We start from the raw sequence: 15331 nt of genomic DNA, 5'->3' as shown, positions 1-15331 counted from the left end.
ACTTCCTTTACAAGATAAGTAGCATGTTCCTATTCATTAGTGAAATTACGTCATCAGCAGTTTCATAAATCATTAAGCGTGTTTATGCACGGCGCTTCAGTTTTCTATTTTATAACTGTCTGTTTATAATTTTGTTGTTTGTATCGCTAAAGTAACCGGAAGGTTGCCTACAGGCAGAACATATACGTTTACATAGTTTAGGAGGTAATGAGGTCCTTTAATCTTTTCCTCCACAGACTTAGTGTCTACATTAATTTTTTTTCTTTTTCTGGAAGCACTTTCATCCATACGAAATGAAACTGTATTTAATATTCCAAGTACATACATAGATATAATCTGTTTATGTGTGTGTGAACAGGTATTTGCTTAAACACATAAGAGTCATAATGAAAGTGTAGACATTTTCCAGTTGAACATGCAACAGCTGAAGTATACATTGTAAAGTGCAGTGATTTCCGCTGATGGTAGATAAGTTGTTGTTTACCAATGAGTTAGAAGTTAATGTGAATAACCTTTTATTTAAACATAAAGGTTAAAATATTTACTTTGTATTAAAACTCAAAGCTTATAGAGAGTTGGTTAATTCACAGAATGTAAAGAATTTTGTTTGTTTTGAATTTCGCGCAAAGCTACACGAGGGCTATCTGCGCTAGCTGTCTCTAATTTAGCAGTGTAAGACTAGAGGGAAGCCAGCTAGTCATCACCACCCACCGCCAACTCTTAAGCTACTCATTTACCAATGAATAGTGGGGTTGACCGTCATATGATAACGCCCTCACGGCTGAAAGGGCGAGCAAGTGTGATGCGACGGGGATTCGAGCCCGTGACCCTCAGATTACGAGTCGAACGTCGTAACTCACCTGGTCATGATGGGTTGGAATGTAAAGAAGAAACATTAGATATTGTTTTAGGAAATAGGGATTAAAGAAAAAGCTAATATACAGAATTTCAATAAGAATCTGTAGACGTCTTTTTGTTTAACTTATAAAGTTTAGAACGCTATAGAGAGATCGTTGTTTAACATGAAAACATTAGATTGAAACAAAGTCCCTCTGTTAAAATACGTCGTTTACGAAGAAAGGAGTTAAGAATGAAATAGGTATGATATTGTTTCTGATATCTCAATAAAAGTCGAAGTTGTTGTTGTTGTTTTGAATTAAGCACAAAGCTACATTATGAGCTATCTGTGCTCTGCCCACCACGGGTATCGAAACCCGGTTTTTAACGTTATAAGTCCACAGACATACTGCTGAGTCACTGGGGGGCAAAAGTCGAAGTTAAGAATGAAATAGGTAAGATATTGTCTGAAATAAATCTCAAGTGGAAACATTTGTTTTTATTGCCGTAAGGGCTGCTTATAAAATGCTTGTTGAGATGAAGTAATTCAGTACTCTGTTTGCATAGTAATAAACAACGTTAGTAACCTTAACTTCTTTCTATTCGCGATGTATTTTTCTGCTCGTCTTTTGCGACATTGACACAAACAGATCATTTTTAAAACACACGAGGTCTCGATAAAAAAGTTTTCAGGTTTTTTTGAAGGTACATTTGCACGAACGACTGGTCCCTCGTACTAACTGGTAAAATCATGCTAATGGAAACAAGTTAATGCCCTTGTAAACATGAGGGTTCAACAAATACTGAGAGCAGGTAAGATCTAGGAGTGTACTTGTTTCTTTTGTAGTTTTTCGCAACAAAATGGTAATTTCAACCCATAGTGATTATCAAAAGCACTTAAAACACAAAATTATATTTCAAACAGATCACCAAATATGCTAATTACATCAAACCTTTAAAATGTGTTTTGAAATGATTACCAAATATATCAGTGTACCTCAAAACCTTAAAAACATATTTTGAAGTGATTATCAAATGGTGTGTGACGTACAAATACATTCTTAACGTTGAGGAACTTACGTGTGCACGTCAGTTGCCCCCAATAAAATGTTTGACATAATTTATGTAAAGTTGACAGTTTGGCATAGGAGACGCTAACGCTTGAACCAAAATCATTTAAGAAACTTATTGTATTCATATTGAATTTACAAGTTGTATAAGTGAACTCTTATCCTAAAGCCCAGCATATTCCACTGATTATTGCATAAAACAAAATAAAATTTTCAATAATAAATTGTATCGCTAAAGTAACCGGAAGGTTGCCTACAGGCAGAACATACACGTTTACATGGTTTAGGAGGTAATGAGGTCCTTTAATCTTTTCCTCCACAGATTTAGTGTCTACATTAATTTTTTCCTTTTTCTGGAAGCACTTTCATTCATACGTAATGAAACTGTATTTAATATTCTAAGAACATACATAGATATAATCTGTTTATGTGTGTGTGAACAGGTATTTGTTTAAATACATATGAGTCATAATGAAAATTGAACATGCAACAGCTAAAGTATACATTGTAAAGTGCAGTGATTTCCGTTGATAGTAGATAAGTTAATATGTTTATTTACTGTTTCTAATTAGTATGGATAAGTACGAGCTTCGTTCTACTTATTTTCACAAAGAAAAAACATGTTTCTTCGCAAAACAACAAAACAGGTCGCATTAATTTAATTTTTTTGCTGTCTTTCGTTTTCCCCAACTAAGTATAACTAGTCTAAGGTTGAAGAATGATGTTCTGTTTACACACTACTTGTCAGTCGTGATGTCTTTATTACTATCTGGTTATAACTAGAGTAAAAATAGGCAATGAATTCTGAAGAAACAAATGCCTTAACGTAACGCCGACATTTTACTCTTTCTTTATACTTTTTGAAGAAACAAATGCCTTAACGTAACGCCGACATTTTACTCTTTCTTTATACTTTTTGAAGAAACAAATGCCTTAACGTAACGCCGACATTTTACTCTTTCTTTATACTTTTTGAAGAAACAAATGCCTTAACGTAACGCCGACAATTTACTCTTTCTTTATAGTTGTTTATTTACTACTTCGTATTGGTCTGGAAATTGCACGCATGTAAATAGTTAGTTATTCACTACATAAATATTATTTCAAGATGAAATCTCGCATAAAATAATTTCTGCTTTGTTTTATTTCTTTATTTTTAGTTTGAAGGGTGTAACAAGTCTTTTTCCCGCCTGGAAAACCTGAAGATCCACCTTCGATCCCATACAGGAGAGAGGCCATACGTGTGTCAGTACGAAGGTTGCTCTAAAGCGTTCAGTAATTCATCTGACAGAGCCAAACATCAACGAACTCACCAAGACACTGTAAATAACCACTATAGAGGTTATCGAGAAATAAGCTCAAAGTAAAACAGTTTTATTTGTTTTAAGAACAAAGCTACACAATGGGTTATCTACTAAGTGCCCAACTAGGGTAAAGAACCACGAGTTTTAATTTTATAAGCACTCAGGCTTACCGCAGAAATACCAGGAACATGAAAATTCTTTAAAATCAAGTGAACGATTGTTGAGCAATAATCTATTGCTAATTGCGCAAATAAGCAAAGTGTTGTTACATTATTATTTATATTTACTTCTTGTACATTTGGCTACGACATGTTCATGATTTCCTAAGACGTTCAAATGCTTCATCATCACGTCATAAATTTTAAAGTACCTTTCTGTAAATAGTCATTATAGATGGCGTATATATTTAAAGAAACAGAAAAAAAAGTGGGATAGAGTAATGCCAACAAATCTTTTGAGGGGCCCGGCATGGCCAAGCGTGTTAAGGCGTTCGACTCGTAATCCGCGGGTCACGGGTTCGAATCCCTGTCGCACCAAACATGCTCTCCCTTTCAGCCGTGGGGGCGTTATAATGTGACAGCCAATCCCACTGTTCGTTGGTAAAAGAGTAGCCCAGGTGTTGGCGGTGGGTGGTGATGACTAGCTGCCTTCCCTGTAGTTTTACTCTGCTAAATTAGGGACGACTAGCGCGATTAGCCCTAGGGAAGCTTTGCGCGAAATTCAAAACAAAATTCAAACAAAATCTTTGGAGCTGTACGTACTTTAAATACGGCGTTAACAAAATAGAAATGTTAATATATTGTTGTATTGTTATCTAGACGTAATTATACAACCTATTAATGCGATACGTTAATACTTTTTAATTACATTAAAGTGCCTTATTTGTATACCTCAAAGTTTTAGATTTAACACCTTTCTGGGAGTTCATGTGTTATTTTCTTGTTTTGAACCATTTTTATTCGTTTTGTATTAAATAATATATGCTAATTGGAACATATCTAACGTCTTAATAATGTGGAGTTTTGGTACAACCAAACTTTGTCATGATTCCCGATAGCTGAGCGGAAACCGTGAGAGCTTATAACACTAAAAAACTGAGGTTCGATACCTATTGTAAGCACAACATAGATACCAATTATGTGACTTTGTACTTAAAAGCAAAACAACCGAACAAGTCATTGAAATATTAGCTTATATAATCTATCAGAATTCGTATATATATTTTTTGCAATTTCATATAATCTAAGTTTCGAGCTTAGTGTTACTAACATTAAATACCTCTGATTTCATTAGTAGTAGGTAATCATACGTTTCATGAGTTTTTTATTGAACTCCACTTCTTATTTGACCATGATGCTAGTTTTAACATTTGTGTCTTACTTACCAATCAGCAATTTGAAACGAATTCAAATATCATATTACATACATATTTTAGAATTAACTAATTTAATATAATGTTATGTTCGTTGTGACTTTACTTCCATACTTCTTTGTAAAAATGTGTTACAAATATAAGAGTTTATGTCATTTATTTTGATTTCAGTGTCATTGCAAAAGGTATTTTATAGCATGCAATAAATACCCTATATCATGATATTTGTTTTATTAATCTTGTTTGAACGCTGAATATCTTACAGAAACCTTATGCCTGTCAGATACCCGGATGTTCTAAAAGGTATACTGATCCAAGTTCACTCAGAAAGCACCAGAAAAATCATCAGCCTAAAATAGACCCAGTGAGGAAAAAGGTAAGGTTATTTTTTAATGTGATCCGAAATTAGTGTTTCTGTTGGGCTAATATGTTACATCCTGTATTTCTTTTTTCTATTTGAATATCAGTAATTTTATAGCAAACTTTGAAGTTACTTTTATGTATTTTTATTTTTATTCCAATCTTCAACGTACTCATAACGGAGAGAGTTAATCACGCTTTTAAGAACGACTTGTTTATGCTAATACCTTGGATTCTCTTCCATTCAGTAATGCAACATTCCCACGCTACTTAAGTCTGGGTCACAGCATTTCTGAGAAAGGATATTTCTATAATGAAATTGTTTGATGATAACAATACAGAACCAAAGTATCCAACGTTTTCCATAAGCAAGCTTTCAATTTCTTTTTTTTTTTTTTATGGAAAGGAAAACTCGTATAGTAGAGTCGTTTAGGGTAGTAAATGAGCTTCGAAACTCTAAGCCCATCAGAAGCAATGCCCTCATCCGCAACGTGAAAACTACAGCTACGAAAACATTTTCAGACGCTAAGAAAGCAATGTGATAAAGTTGGGTTACGGTTTACAATATACGCAAACAAACGATTTTAAACAAAATAAAAGTATCTCTGTGCTCTGTCTATAATGGTTATCGAAACTCTGTTTCTAGCGGTGTGGGTCCGCAGACATACAGCTGCGCTACTGGAAGCATTATATAAGACAAAATTTCAAACAATATATAAAACAAACACATGAAGTTAAGAAAGGCTCACAAACAAAACGTTTGAAATTTCCCAGCAATACCACGAATCCAATAATTATTTCTGTGAAAACAGTAGGAAAACCACAACCACAAATAACAAACTTACACAATCACTTACCTTTCAAATCTCCCAACACAGCTCCAATTGATTTCTGTGCCTTCGGTCTATTAATGTATTCTTGAAAGACAACGTTCACATACAATAGAAGATTTGAGGAACACTTATTGTGACTGGCCTCGTAGGAACTTATTACAATAGAAGTAGCAATGTCGATTAAATAATACACAATCACTGCAATCAAACTGAGCAGGGCAGCCAACGAAATAAGTTCCAAGGTCAATACGAAACCTGAAATATTGTTCTCATAAAGAACGGTTAACCCTCATTGTCAGCACTTTGTTACTCATAAAAAATGCATTTCTCTAAGTTGTATTTGTTTTATTTGGACGTAATAAAATTGCTAAAGCATTTCATCCGAAAAAGAACAATTCTCACGTGAGTACTAAAACTAACAAAAGTCAAACATTTTTCATAAAGACTATCAGTCAGTAAATTTGAGTAACAAGTTTTGATTTCAACTGTATTGGCTCTCATTTAGACACTCATAGAGCACTACAGTTTTTAGCAATGAAATTAGAAGCGACTAATTATTTGTTTCTCTTTTTCTCGAATTATTACGTACGTTTTCAGTCTATCTTTAAAAAACAGTGATTGTATATTCTTACCGATTATTGGATTAACATTCCAGTAGTGTGAAATTAGAATTACAATAAAATATATTATCACTCATGTTCTTCATCCACAATCTATTAACAAAATATAACGCATGGTCTGTTTCAATAGCATTTTAAAGTTTGTAGTTCATTTTCTGTTTCTACAGTTTACCAACTCGTTGTAACTCGTGTTCTGTTTTAACAGTTTACTAATACTTTGTAACTCGTGTTCTCTTTCAACAGTTTACTAACACTTTGTAACTCGTGTTCTGTTTCAACAGTTTACTTACTCATTGTAACTCGTGTTCTGTTTCAACAGTTTACTTACTCATTGTAACTCGTGTTCTGTTTCAACAGTTGTTCATATGAACAAGTAACGTTTTATAACAAGTAATAGCAGTTAAAAATCGAATTTTACCGCTCTCCCGAATACGGCGAAAGCTTAATACAAAAAATATGGTACAGTCATTTTTTGCGTATACGATATACATATTGATTAAGCCAGACCAGTGTAGTAACTATCCAATGTCAAGGAATACTTTGTCCGTATATAGGTGCATTTCCTACTAAACGAGTTGGCCTCCAAGAGGCACAGCTATACGAGGGCTGTTCAAAAAATACGCGGATTGACGTCATAAAACAAAATGTACTTTATTTAGAAGTTACAGGTCTGGGACCCCTTCAAAGTACTCTCCTCCCCAACGCACACACTTATCCCAACGGTGTTTCCACTTGTTGAAACAGTCCTGGTACGCTTCTTTTGTAATGTCCTCCAGCTCCTTCGTCGTATTTGCCTTAATCTCGGGAATCGTCTCAAATCTTCTTCCTTTCAAGGGTCTTTTGAGTTTGGAGAACAAGAAAATATCTCAAGGAGCAAGGTCAGGTGAGTAGGGGGGGTGGGGAAGAACAGTGATCGAGTGTTTGGCCAAAACTCACGAGTTCTGAGGCACAAATTTCGCAGCAACGCGGTGCATCTTCAATTTTTCGGTCAAAATCTCGTAACAAGATCCAACTGATATCCCACACTCTTTAGCAAGCTCCCTGACAGTGAGACGTCGATTTGCTTGCACCAGGGTGTTGATTTTGTCGACGTGTGGGTCGTCAGTTGACGTGGAAGAACGTCCAGGACGCTCATCATCTTCAATGGACTGTCGACCATCCTTAAAACGTTCATGCCACTTGAAACATGCCGTACGCTTCATAGCAACATCACCGTAAGCCGTGTTAGGCATAGCAAAAGTTTCAGTCGCAGAGTTTCCAAGTTTAACACAAAATTTCACAGTGAGTCGTTGCTCCTTCAGGTCATTCATTCTGAAATCCGCCAAACGAAAAAATCGCACTTCACTTAAAACCGCGTAGCTAATACACAAATGAAGATATCTGCAATCGGGAAATGGCGTCGTAATCAGCTGATCTGTGCGAACCTAGTGACACCAAGCGGATTCCCCTGGAACCAACTGGAGCCGCGCAATTCAAACAGTCCGCGTATTTTTTGAACAGCCCTCGTATGTTTGCAGACTTATAACGCTAGAACTTGGGTTTTGATACCCGTGGTAGGAAGTGCACAGATAGCCCATTGTGTTACTTTCTGCTTTTCAAACAAAATAAAATACCCTAAATGAGTTCGCCGATCGATCCAGACCAAACTTGACACGATAACTGAGTGAATGAATATCATATTAAACTTTCACATATATTAAAAAATAAAAAATAGTTTATATAATATGCTCTATATCATTAACAACTGTAAATATTTAAATTTGAATAAAACTCACACCACAACAAAATTCTATAAGTCAAAAACATTTGCAGAATTTTGGTTTCCCTTCCATAACAACCAAAGTATACAATAACAAAATATCTAGCTGGAATGCAGAGAATAAAGATGTTGCTGCTGTTTAAGTTTCTTGCTCTATATCTAGCTAGAATGCAGAGAAGAAAGATATTGCTGCCGTTTAAGTTTCTTGCTCTTTCATGATTCGGCGCGGTATGGCCATGTGGTTAAAGCACTCGACTCGTAATGTGAAGGTTGCGGGTTCGAATCTCAGTTGCACCAAACATGCTCGCCTTTTCCGACGTGGGGGCTTATAAAATGACTGTCAATCCCACTATTCTTTGGTAAAAGAGTAGCCCAAGAGTTGGCAGTGGGTGGTGATGACTAACTGCCTTCCCTCTAATCTTACACTGCTAAATTAGGGACATCTAGCGCAGATAGCATTCATGTAGCTTTTTGCGAAATTCAAACAAACAAATCTTTCATGATTCACTTAATCTAACTTCCACTTTTTACAAAAGTTAGAATAAACATTTAAGCCAAAATTATAGAAGTATTTCATAATTAAACTATTTTTTTGAATATTTCTTACTTATTGATGTAGATTATATTTTTCAATTGAAGCAAAATTCAAGATTATTATTATAATACATGAAATGACCAAAAGTATGTGGACACCCCTTCTAATTAGTGGGTTTGGCTATTTCAGTCATACCAAATGCTAACAGATGCATAACATCAAGCATACAGCCATGCAATCTCCATAGACAAACATTGGCAGTAGAATGGGCCGTACTGAAGATATCAGTGACAACGTGGCACTTTCACAGGATGCCAACTTTACAACTTGTCAGTTCGTTAAATTTCTGCCCTGCTAGAGCTACCCCTGTCAACTGTAAGCGCAGTTATTGTGAAGTGGAAACGTCTAGGAGCAAAACAGCTCAGCCACGTAGCGGTAGGCCACGCAAGCTCACAGAACAGAACCACCGAGTGCTGAAGCGCGTAGCATGTGAAAATCGTCTGTCCACAGTTGCAACACTCATTGCCGAGTTCCAAACTGCCTCTGAAAGTAACGTTAGCACAAGAACTGGCCGAGCAGCCACACACAAGCGTAAGATCACCATGCGTAATGCCAAGCGTCGGCTAGAATGGTGTAAAGCACACCGCCATTCGACTCTGGGGCAGTATAAAAGCGTTCTCTGGAGTGATGAATTACACTACACTATCTGGCAGTCTGACAGACGAATCTGAATTTGGCAGATGCCAGGAGAACACTACCTGCCTGAATGCATACTGCCAACTAGGAAGTTTTGTGGAGGAGGCATCATGATCTGGGACTGTTTTCCATGGTTTGGGCTAGACTCTTTAGTTTCCGTGAAGGGAAATCTTTATGCTACAGCATAAAATGATATTCTAGAGAATTTTGTGCTTCCAACTTTATGGCAACAGTTTGGGGAAGGCCCTTTTTGTTTAAGCATGATAATGCCCCCGTGCACATAGTCAGGCCCATAAAGACATGATTCGCCGAGGTTGATGTGGAAGAATTTGACTGTCCTGCACATAGCCCTGACCTCAACCCTATCGAACACCTTTGGGATGAATTGGAACGCCGACTGTGAACCAGGCCTTCTCGCCCGACATCAGTGCCCGACCTCACTAATGCTCTTTTGGCGTAATAGGAGCGAATCCCCGCAGACATGTTCCAAAATCTAGTTAAAAACCTTTCCAGAAGAGTGGAGGCTGTTATAGCAGCAAAGGGCAGCACATTTTAACAAATTTATGCATGTTTTCCGCACTTTTTCTGAAAGAAAAAAAAACGAGAATAAGTGCAGTCTCGTTAATACAACATGCAAAACGTTTAATGTAAGACATTAAAAGTACATTATAAGAACTTCAACAAGAAGCCAATTATGGTCTGAGAGTTCACTTTTACATGTAGACATTCACCGTATCTATGGGGCTATTGTCTACAAAGGGCAGAGCTGGATATACAATTTGCATCTCGAAACATTAATCAAATTGTGATTCTACTTAATTAAACTAACTTAACAGTAACACTCTTATATTTTGTTTCAGTTAAGAGGTGGTCCTGGAGAAATGGATCCCCAAAACTTGCGGGAATGTCTTACAATTCAGCCAATCAGAATAAATCAGAGTTGCGGATCCCCTCCTCTTCAGGAACATAGTGACAATGGATTAGGACGTTCTTCCCTAAATTCCCTTCAAGGTTCCTCTAGCGACTCCTATCCAGGTAAGAGAGGTTTGAAATCTACTAATTATTTGATGTGTATGAACTAGTAATAGCGTTAACTAACAGAGTTTTTGATTTTTTATGTGTGTGGATATATTACTTTCAGATATCATTATAACAGATTAACAATGATTTTTTCATGTGGATCGTTGGCTTTCAAAGATGCAACTTAAATGTATAAACAATCATTTTTAGGTGAATCGCTTTTATCTCAGGATTTACTTGATCACAGTTGACTACAATTCCAAGCATGCATTTTATTACTCCAGAAGACATTAACAATTATCTCAAATAATTCTCAACACTGGTTTGTGATATCTTTTGGTATAATTTAAAAAAAAATACTTATATTAACTATTGCTGTCGCTTTGAATCATGTTTAGAAACGCTTGACAAATAGTTTTCAGTTGGGTTACTTTAATTCCGAGATATTAATTGAAAACGATTAACAAAAGCTCTATAGCTCAGTTTACGTTACCTTTGGACAAACATGAAGCAAACAATAATTCATCTAAGAAATTATTGACTCCGCCAGTGATTTTGTTTGAAAAATAATTAGTAATAATTTTTCCAGGGTGTACTTAAAAACTAGGAATGATCCTACTGTGACAATATTACGCAATTTAAAGAAAATTATCAGCGATTTTCAGGAAGCACTGTTAGTTTCGTTATTGCTAAAATATAAACAAAACAATTTTTTGCAGATAAATCGTGATTACTTTAACATGATTCTTTAGATATAGTTATTCTGGGATATATAGAATAACCGGAATTATGTTAACCAATTCACCCACAAGAATAGCTAATTTTGTTAATATAACGTTTGGACACCCAATATGTCTATCAAATAAACAATGACTCCCCTAAGGAATTGGTGTTACTCCGAGAGACTGATGGAAAGAAAAACAGTCTTCCTAGAAAAAATGTAGCTTAAAATGGTTTACCACCTTTTAGATAATCTCTGTTACACTTGAACGATCTGCAGAGAAATTTCCATTATTCTGGGTTAGGGTTTTACCTCAGTTTCTCACATCCTTATGTACCCCAATTTTTAAAACTCAGGGTAGTTGGTAGCATAATCTTCAGGAACTGTTAATGATTTCCCTGATGAAAATAAGGTAAAATGTAGCCTTATTATCACACATACGGATTCAACAGATTGATATAATTGATAACAGATTAAGCAATATAACCTGTTTTTGTATCGAATATTTATATAATACAGTCGAATATATATTAACATTGTTACTTTTCTATATAACCTTGTACAATAACTGTTCAATAATTTGGGTCAATGTAGCTTTAATAACTACTTTTCCCCAAGTTCCTCTAACTCATCATAATATAATTTTTTGTGGCAATTAATTCATCAACAAACTTATATTTTGTAATAAACTAAACACAAATACACACGTGCACATTTATATATGTATATACACACAAATATATGCTCGTACAGATATTTTATTATTATGATGTAATTATAATATTATTTACTAAGAGTAGGACTAATATTCTCATATATAACGTACTAATCAAGGTTTTTGATGTATTATTCAGGTATCACGTTCATACCCAGCAATCACTCAAGTAGGAGTATCAGTAATCACACTTCTCCAGTTAGCCACCAGGGGAGCCCGGCTTTAACAGAAATCACAGAAAGGTTAGTTTACGCTGGCTTGTTTCCAGTCAGGATAAGATAATCATTTAATTATTTATTTTATTTTATTTAATTATTGTTTAAGGGCTCTTTATTACAGCAGAGAAAAGGTCGATACAGACATAATTGAGCCTTAATCATTTTAAACAACAAAGCAAATTTTTATATGAATAACGTGTGCATGTTTTTGGTTGTTGTTTTTTATTTAGAGGTTATCAACGTCATTTTCAAGAGATTAAAAACAAACTAAACAACAAAGAATCATTAAAAAAGTTCCTTGTTACATAATTTTCGTTCATATTGTTCCCAGTGTATTGCCAAAACAGTATCGCTAATGAACCCAATTGTTACGAAGGGCTATTTATGGATTCATTCAGATAATACATTGTTATTTGAAAGTTAATAAACAAATCGTTCGTGCTCAACAAAGAATTTATTCCTTAACCTTTGGGCACCGCTGTATATATAACAGTGTCATTAGAATAATTTTAACCTGGGAGAACAATGCGTAGAGGTTTACTGATTTTTCTTCACTCTACAGTAATATACGCAAGCACTATAACAAGTGTTGGATCGCTGTCTACGAATTATTGTTCACTCTTGAATAAATAAATAAAACTATTTATAAATTTCATTTTTATCAGCCAAAAAGTACAGTTTTTAATATGTTAATCGATACTCTTTAATGTATAAACCAGATGTGCAAAATAAATGTACATAGAGTTGACAGCGCAAACCTCACTTGGAGGTTTAGGAATGTTGAGATTAGATCAATGTAGGGGGAAAATCTAATTATTAAATTACTGCTCTTGAGTTAACAGTAGGTTAATCATTATGGACCATGCTGTGAGGATTACAAGTTTAAACATTGTAGTTGAATGGGTTATGTATCCATTACATTGAGCTAATGAGCTGTGTCTAAAGGGTACGAGTTTCATTTTCAGTAGCCTAACGAGCTATATCTTAACACTAAGTTTCTTAAAACCAGTAACGTTATATAAGTTATCTCTTAACTCTGTTGGTTTCACTTACAACGCCTTAATGCACATGAAAAACTCTGTTCTACATATGTTCTCACTGGAGTCCTTTATCACAACTAAAACTCTTGTCATGTTTTAACAAACGTCTGAAGATTAACTTCACTTCAAACGCTAACTTTACATTAAATATTATGCTAATAATTTGTTCAAAAGAGAATTTTCAGTATTCATTTTTATGATGTTGAGATAACAATAATAATTTTAAACGTTAGGGGTATTTGTGGTTAAATATATTTGTCAGTATGTCAACCCTTTATTCTTTGATTGTCATTGTTACAGCTCTGATTTCAATCGAAGTTTAAAGGAAATAGTTTGATACACCTAAGATTAGGATCAAACCGTGTTTTCAAAGCTATTTCACAATAAATTATTAACAAATTCATTCTATTTAGCAGGCAAAAAGCATATAACCTTTATCTATTATAATAATTCCTAGTTTTTATCTTAAAAATGCTCACGCACCTTACTAGCTAATTATGCATGTGCATGTATTTGATTGCAACAGATGTAATCGAAAGACGGATGTAAATATTCTTCAGTAGACATTTAATAAAACAACGTATTGAAAGCTTATCAAAGTAAAAAAAAAGATTTAATAGTTGGACGTAGAATAGAGTTATATGTTCATTTACTTATAACTTATGCTATTAAGTACGGTAAGTTTAACCCTAATTGCACTAAAGCTAAAAACGTACGCAAGTTACAGCGCTAATTTATCTCTTTATCGAATATAGGCCGTACTTAATAAAGGCTTAAATAATGTTAGGCTTAGAACAAATAGGCTTATAGATTGCAATGTTTACGATTAGAATTGTTTTATATTATTCTAGAAATCTTGTATTTAAAGACGTACTGTTGGAATAAAATACTAATTTAACTGCAAATGTTTTGCGGGTCTCTGCTAGTTGACAAAATAATGTGTAACTTTATTTTCATATACTCCATTGTGCAAATTAATTGAAACAAGACGGAAAATTACGATTTTTTTTCAATTTTTTGCGTTTTATTTCTGAGAATCCAAAAATTACTCACAAATTAATACATGATGTGACCGCCTTTATTTTACAGAAGATCATTAATCCGCTCTGGCATCGAGTCCACGAGTTGACTGTAATCTTTACTAATTTTTGGATCGTGGTACCACACCTCAATTATGGCCTCAATTAGCTTATCTTTTGTAGTACAGTCTTTTCCCCGAAGTCTTTTTTTACAAATCGCCCAAAGATTTTCAATAGGATTTAAGTCTGGAAAGTTTCCAGGCCAGTCCAGCACCTTTATTCGCGTTGTAGTCACAAAGTTCTTCACAAGTTTCGATGTGTGGCACAGAGCCAGATATCGTTGAAAAATGCCAGATCCATCTGTAAATCTCTTTTCAATTCTGGAACGACTCTTCTCTGCAAAACTTTGATGTACTGTGGCCCTCGCATCATACCTTCTACGATATGTAAGCCTCCGATGCCATAGTAACTGAAAAAGCCCCAAAACATCTTCTTCAAGGGATTGTTTACGAACTGATTGATGTGAGATTCTCGAAGTTTCTTACCTGGAGATCTGCAAACATGCAGACTTCTTTGACCCTGTAAGAAGAAATGAGTATCGTCACTGAATAACACCTTCCTCCATTGTTCTTGCATCCAGTTCTTGTATTTCAAACCCCATTGGTACAGTTTTCTCTTCATTGAATTGGTAAGAAGTTGTTTTTTTGACTGGTCTCCTTGCCCTTCTAACGCAATTTCGAATGACGTAATATTCCTCAAAATTTCGTCATATATCCCAAAAATAGATCAACCGTACTGCAAAACACAGTTAATGACGCCGTCTGTGTGAAAAAATTACTATTAAAGGAAATCAGCGGGTCCAGCGAGCCTACACCGGCCGCCATGCTGAAAATATTGTAAAATGACCATTTGTTTCAATTAATTTGCACAAGGGTGTAATGCTGTATATTTAGTTGGCCAGGCATAGCTAGGTGGTTAAGGCGCTCGACTCTAATCCGAGGATTAGGGTTTAAATACCCGTCACACCAAATGTGCTCGCCCTTTTAGCCGTGGGGGCGTTATAAAATTACGTTCAATCCCACTATTCGTTGGTAAAAGAGTAGTCCAAGAGTTGACGGTGGGTGGTGATGACTAGCTATCTTCCCTCTAGCCTTACACTACTAAATTAGGGACGGCTAGCGCAGATAGCCCTCGTGTAGCTTTGTGCAAAAT

The 15331-nt window shown here is 35.2% G+C and overlaps 1 protein-coding gene across 13 annotated transcripts in view; it reads left to right on the top strand.

The window, feature by feature from the left end:
• Positions 1-15331, top strand: part of LOC143249592 (uncharacterized) — a 75768-nt gene that overhangs the window by 48454 nt on the left and 11983 nt on the right. For all 13 annotated transcript variants that reach the window (XR_013027848.1, XR_013027849.1, XR_013027845.1 and 10 more), the window contains 4 exons: positions 3068-3229; positions 4849-4959; positions 10247-10421; positions 11982-12084. Coding sequence is in view for 5 of the 13 variants with exons in the window: in XM_076499713.1 (XP_076355828.1) it covers positions 3068-3229; positions 4849-4959; positions 10247-10421; positions 11982-12084 (551 nt within the window). In the remaining 8 variants the exon portion in view is untranslated. The remainder of the gene's footprint in view (positions 1-3067; positions 3230-4848; positions 4960-10246; positions 10422-11981; positions 12085-15331) is intronic.

This window comes from Tachypleus tridentatus, chromosome 4, assembly GCF_004210375.1.
Source record: "Tachypleus tridentatus isolate NWPU-2018 chromosome 4, ASM421037v1, whole genome shotgun sequence".
In the NCBI taxonomy this organism is placed as follows: Eukaryota; Metazoa; Arthropoda; class Merostomata; order Xiphosura; family Limulidae; genus Tachypleus; species Tachypleus tridentatus.
The sequence above is the reverse complement of the archived record's forward strand: the minus strand, read 5'-3'. Positions and strand labels throughout refer to the sequence as shown.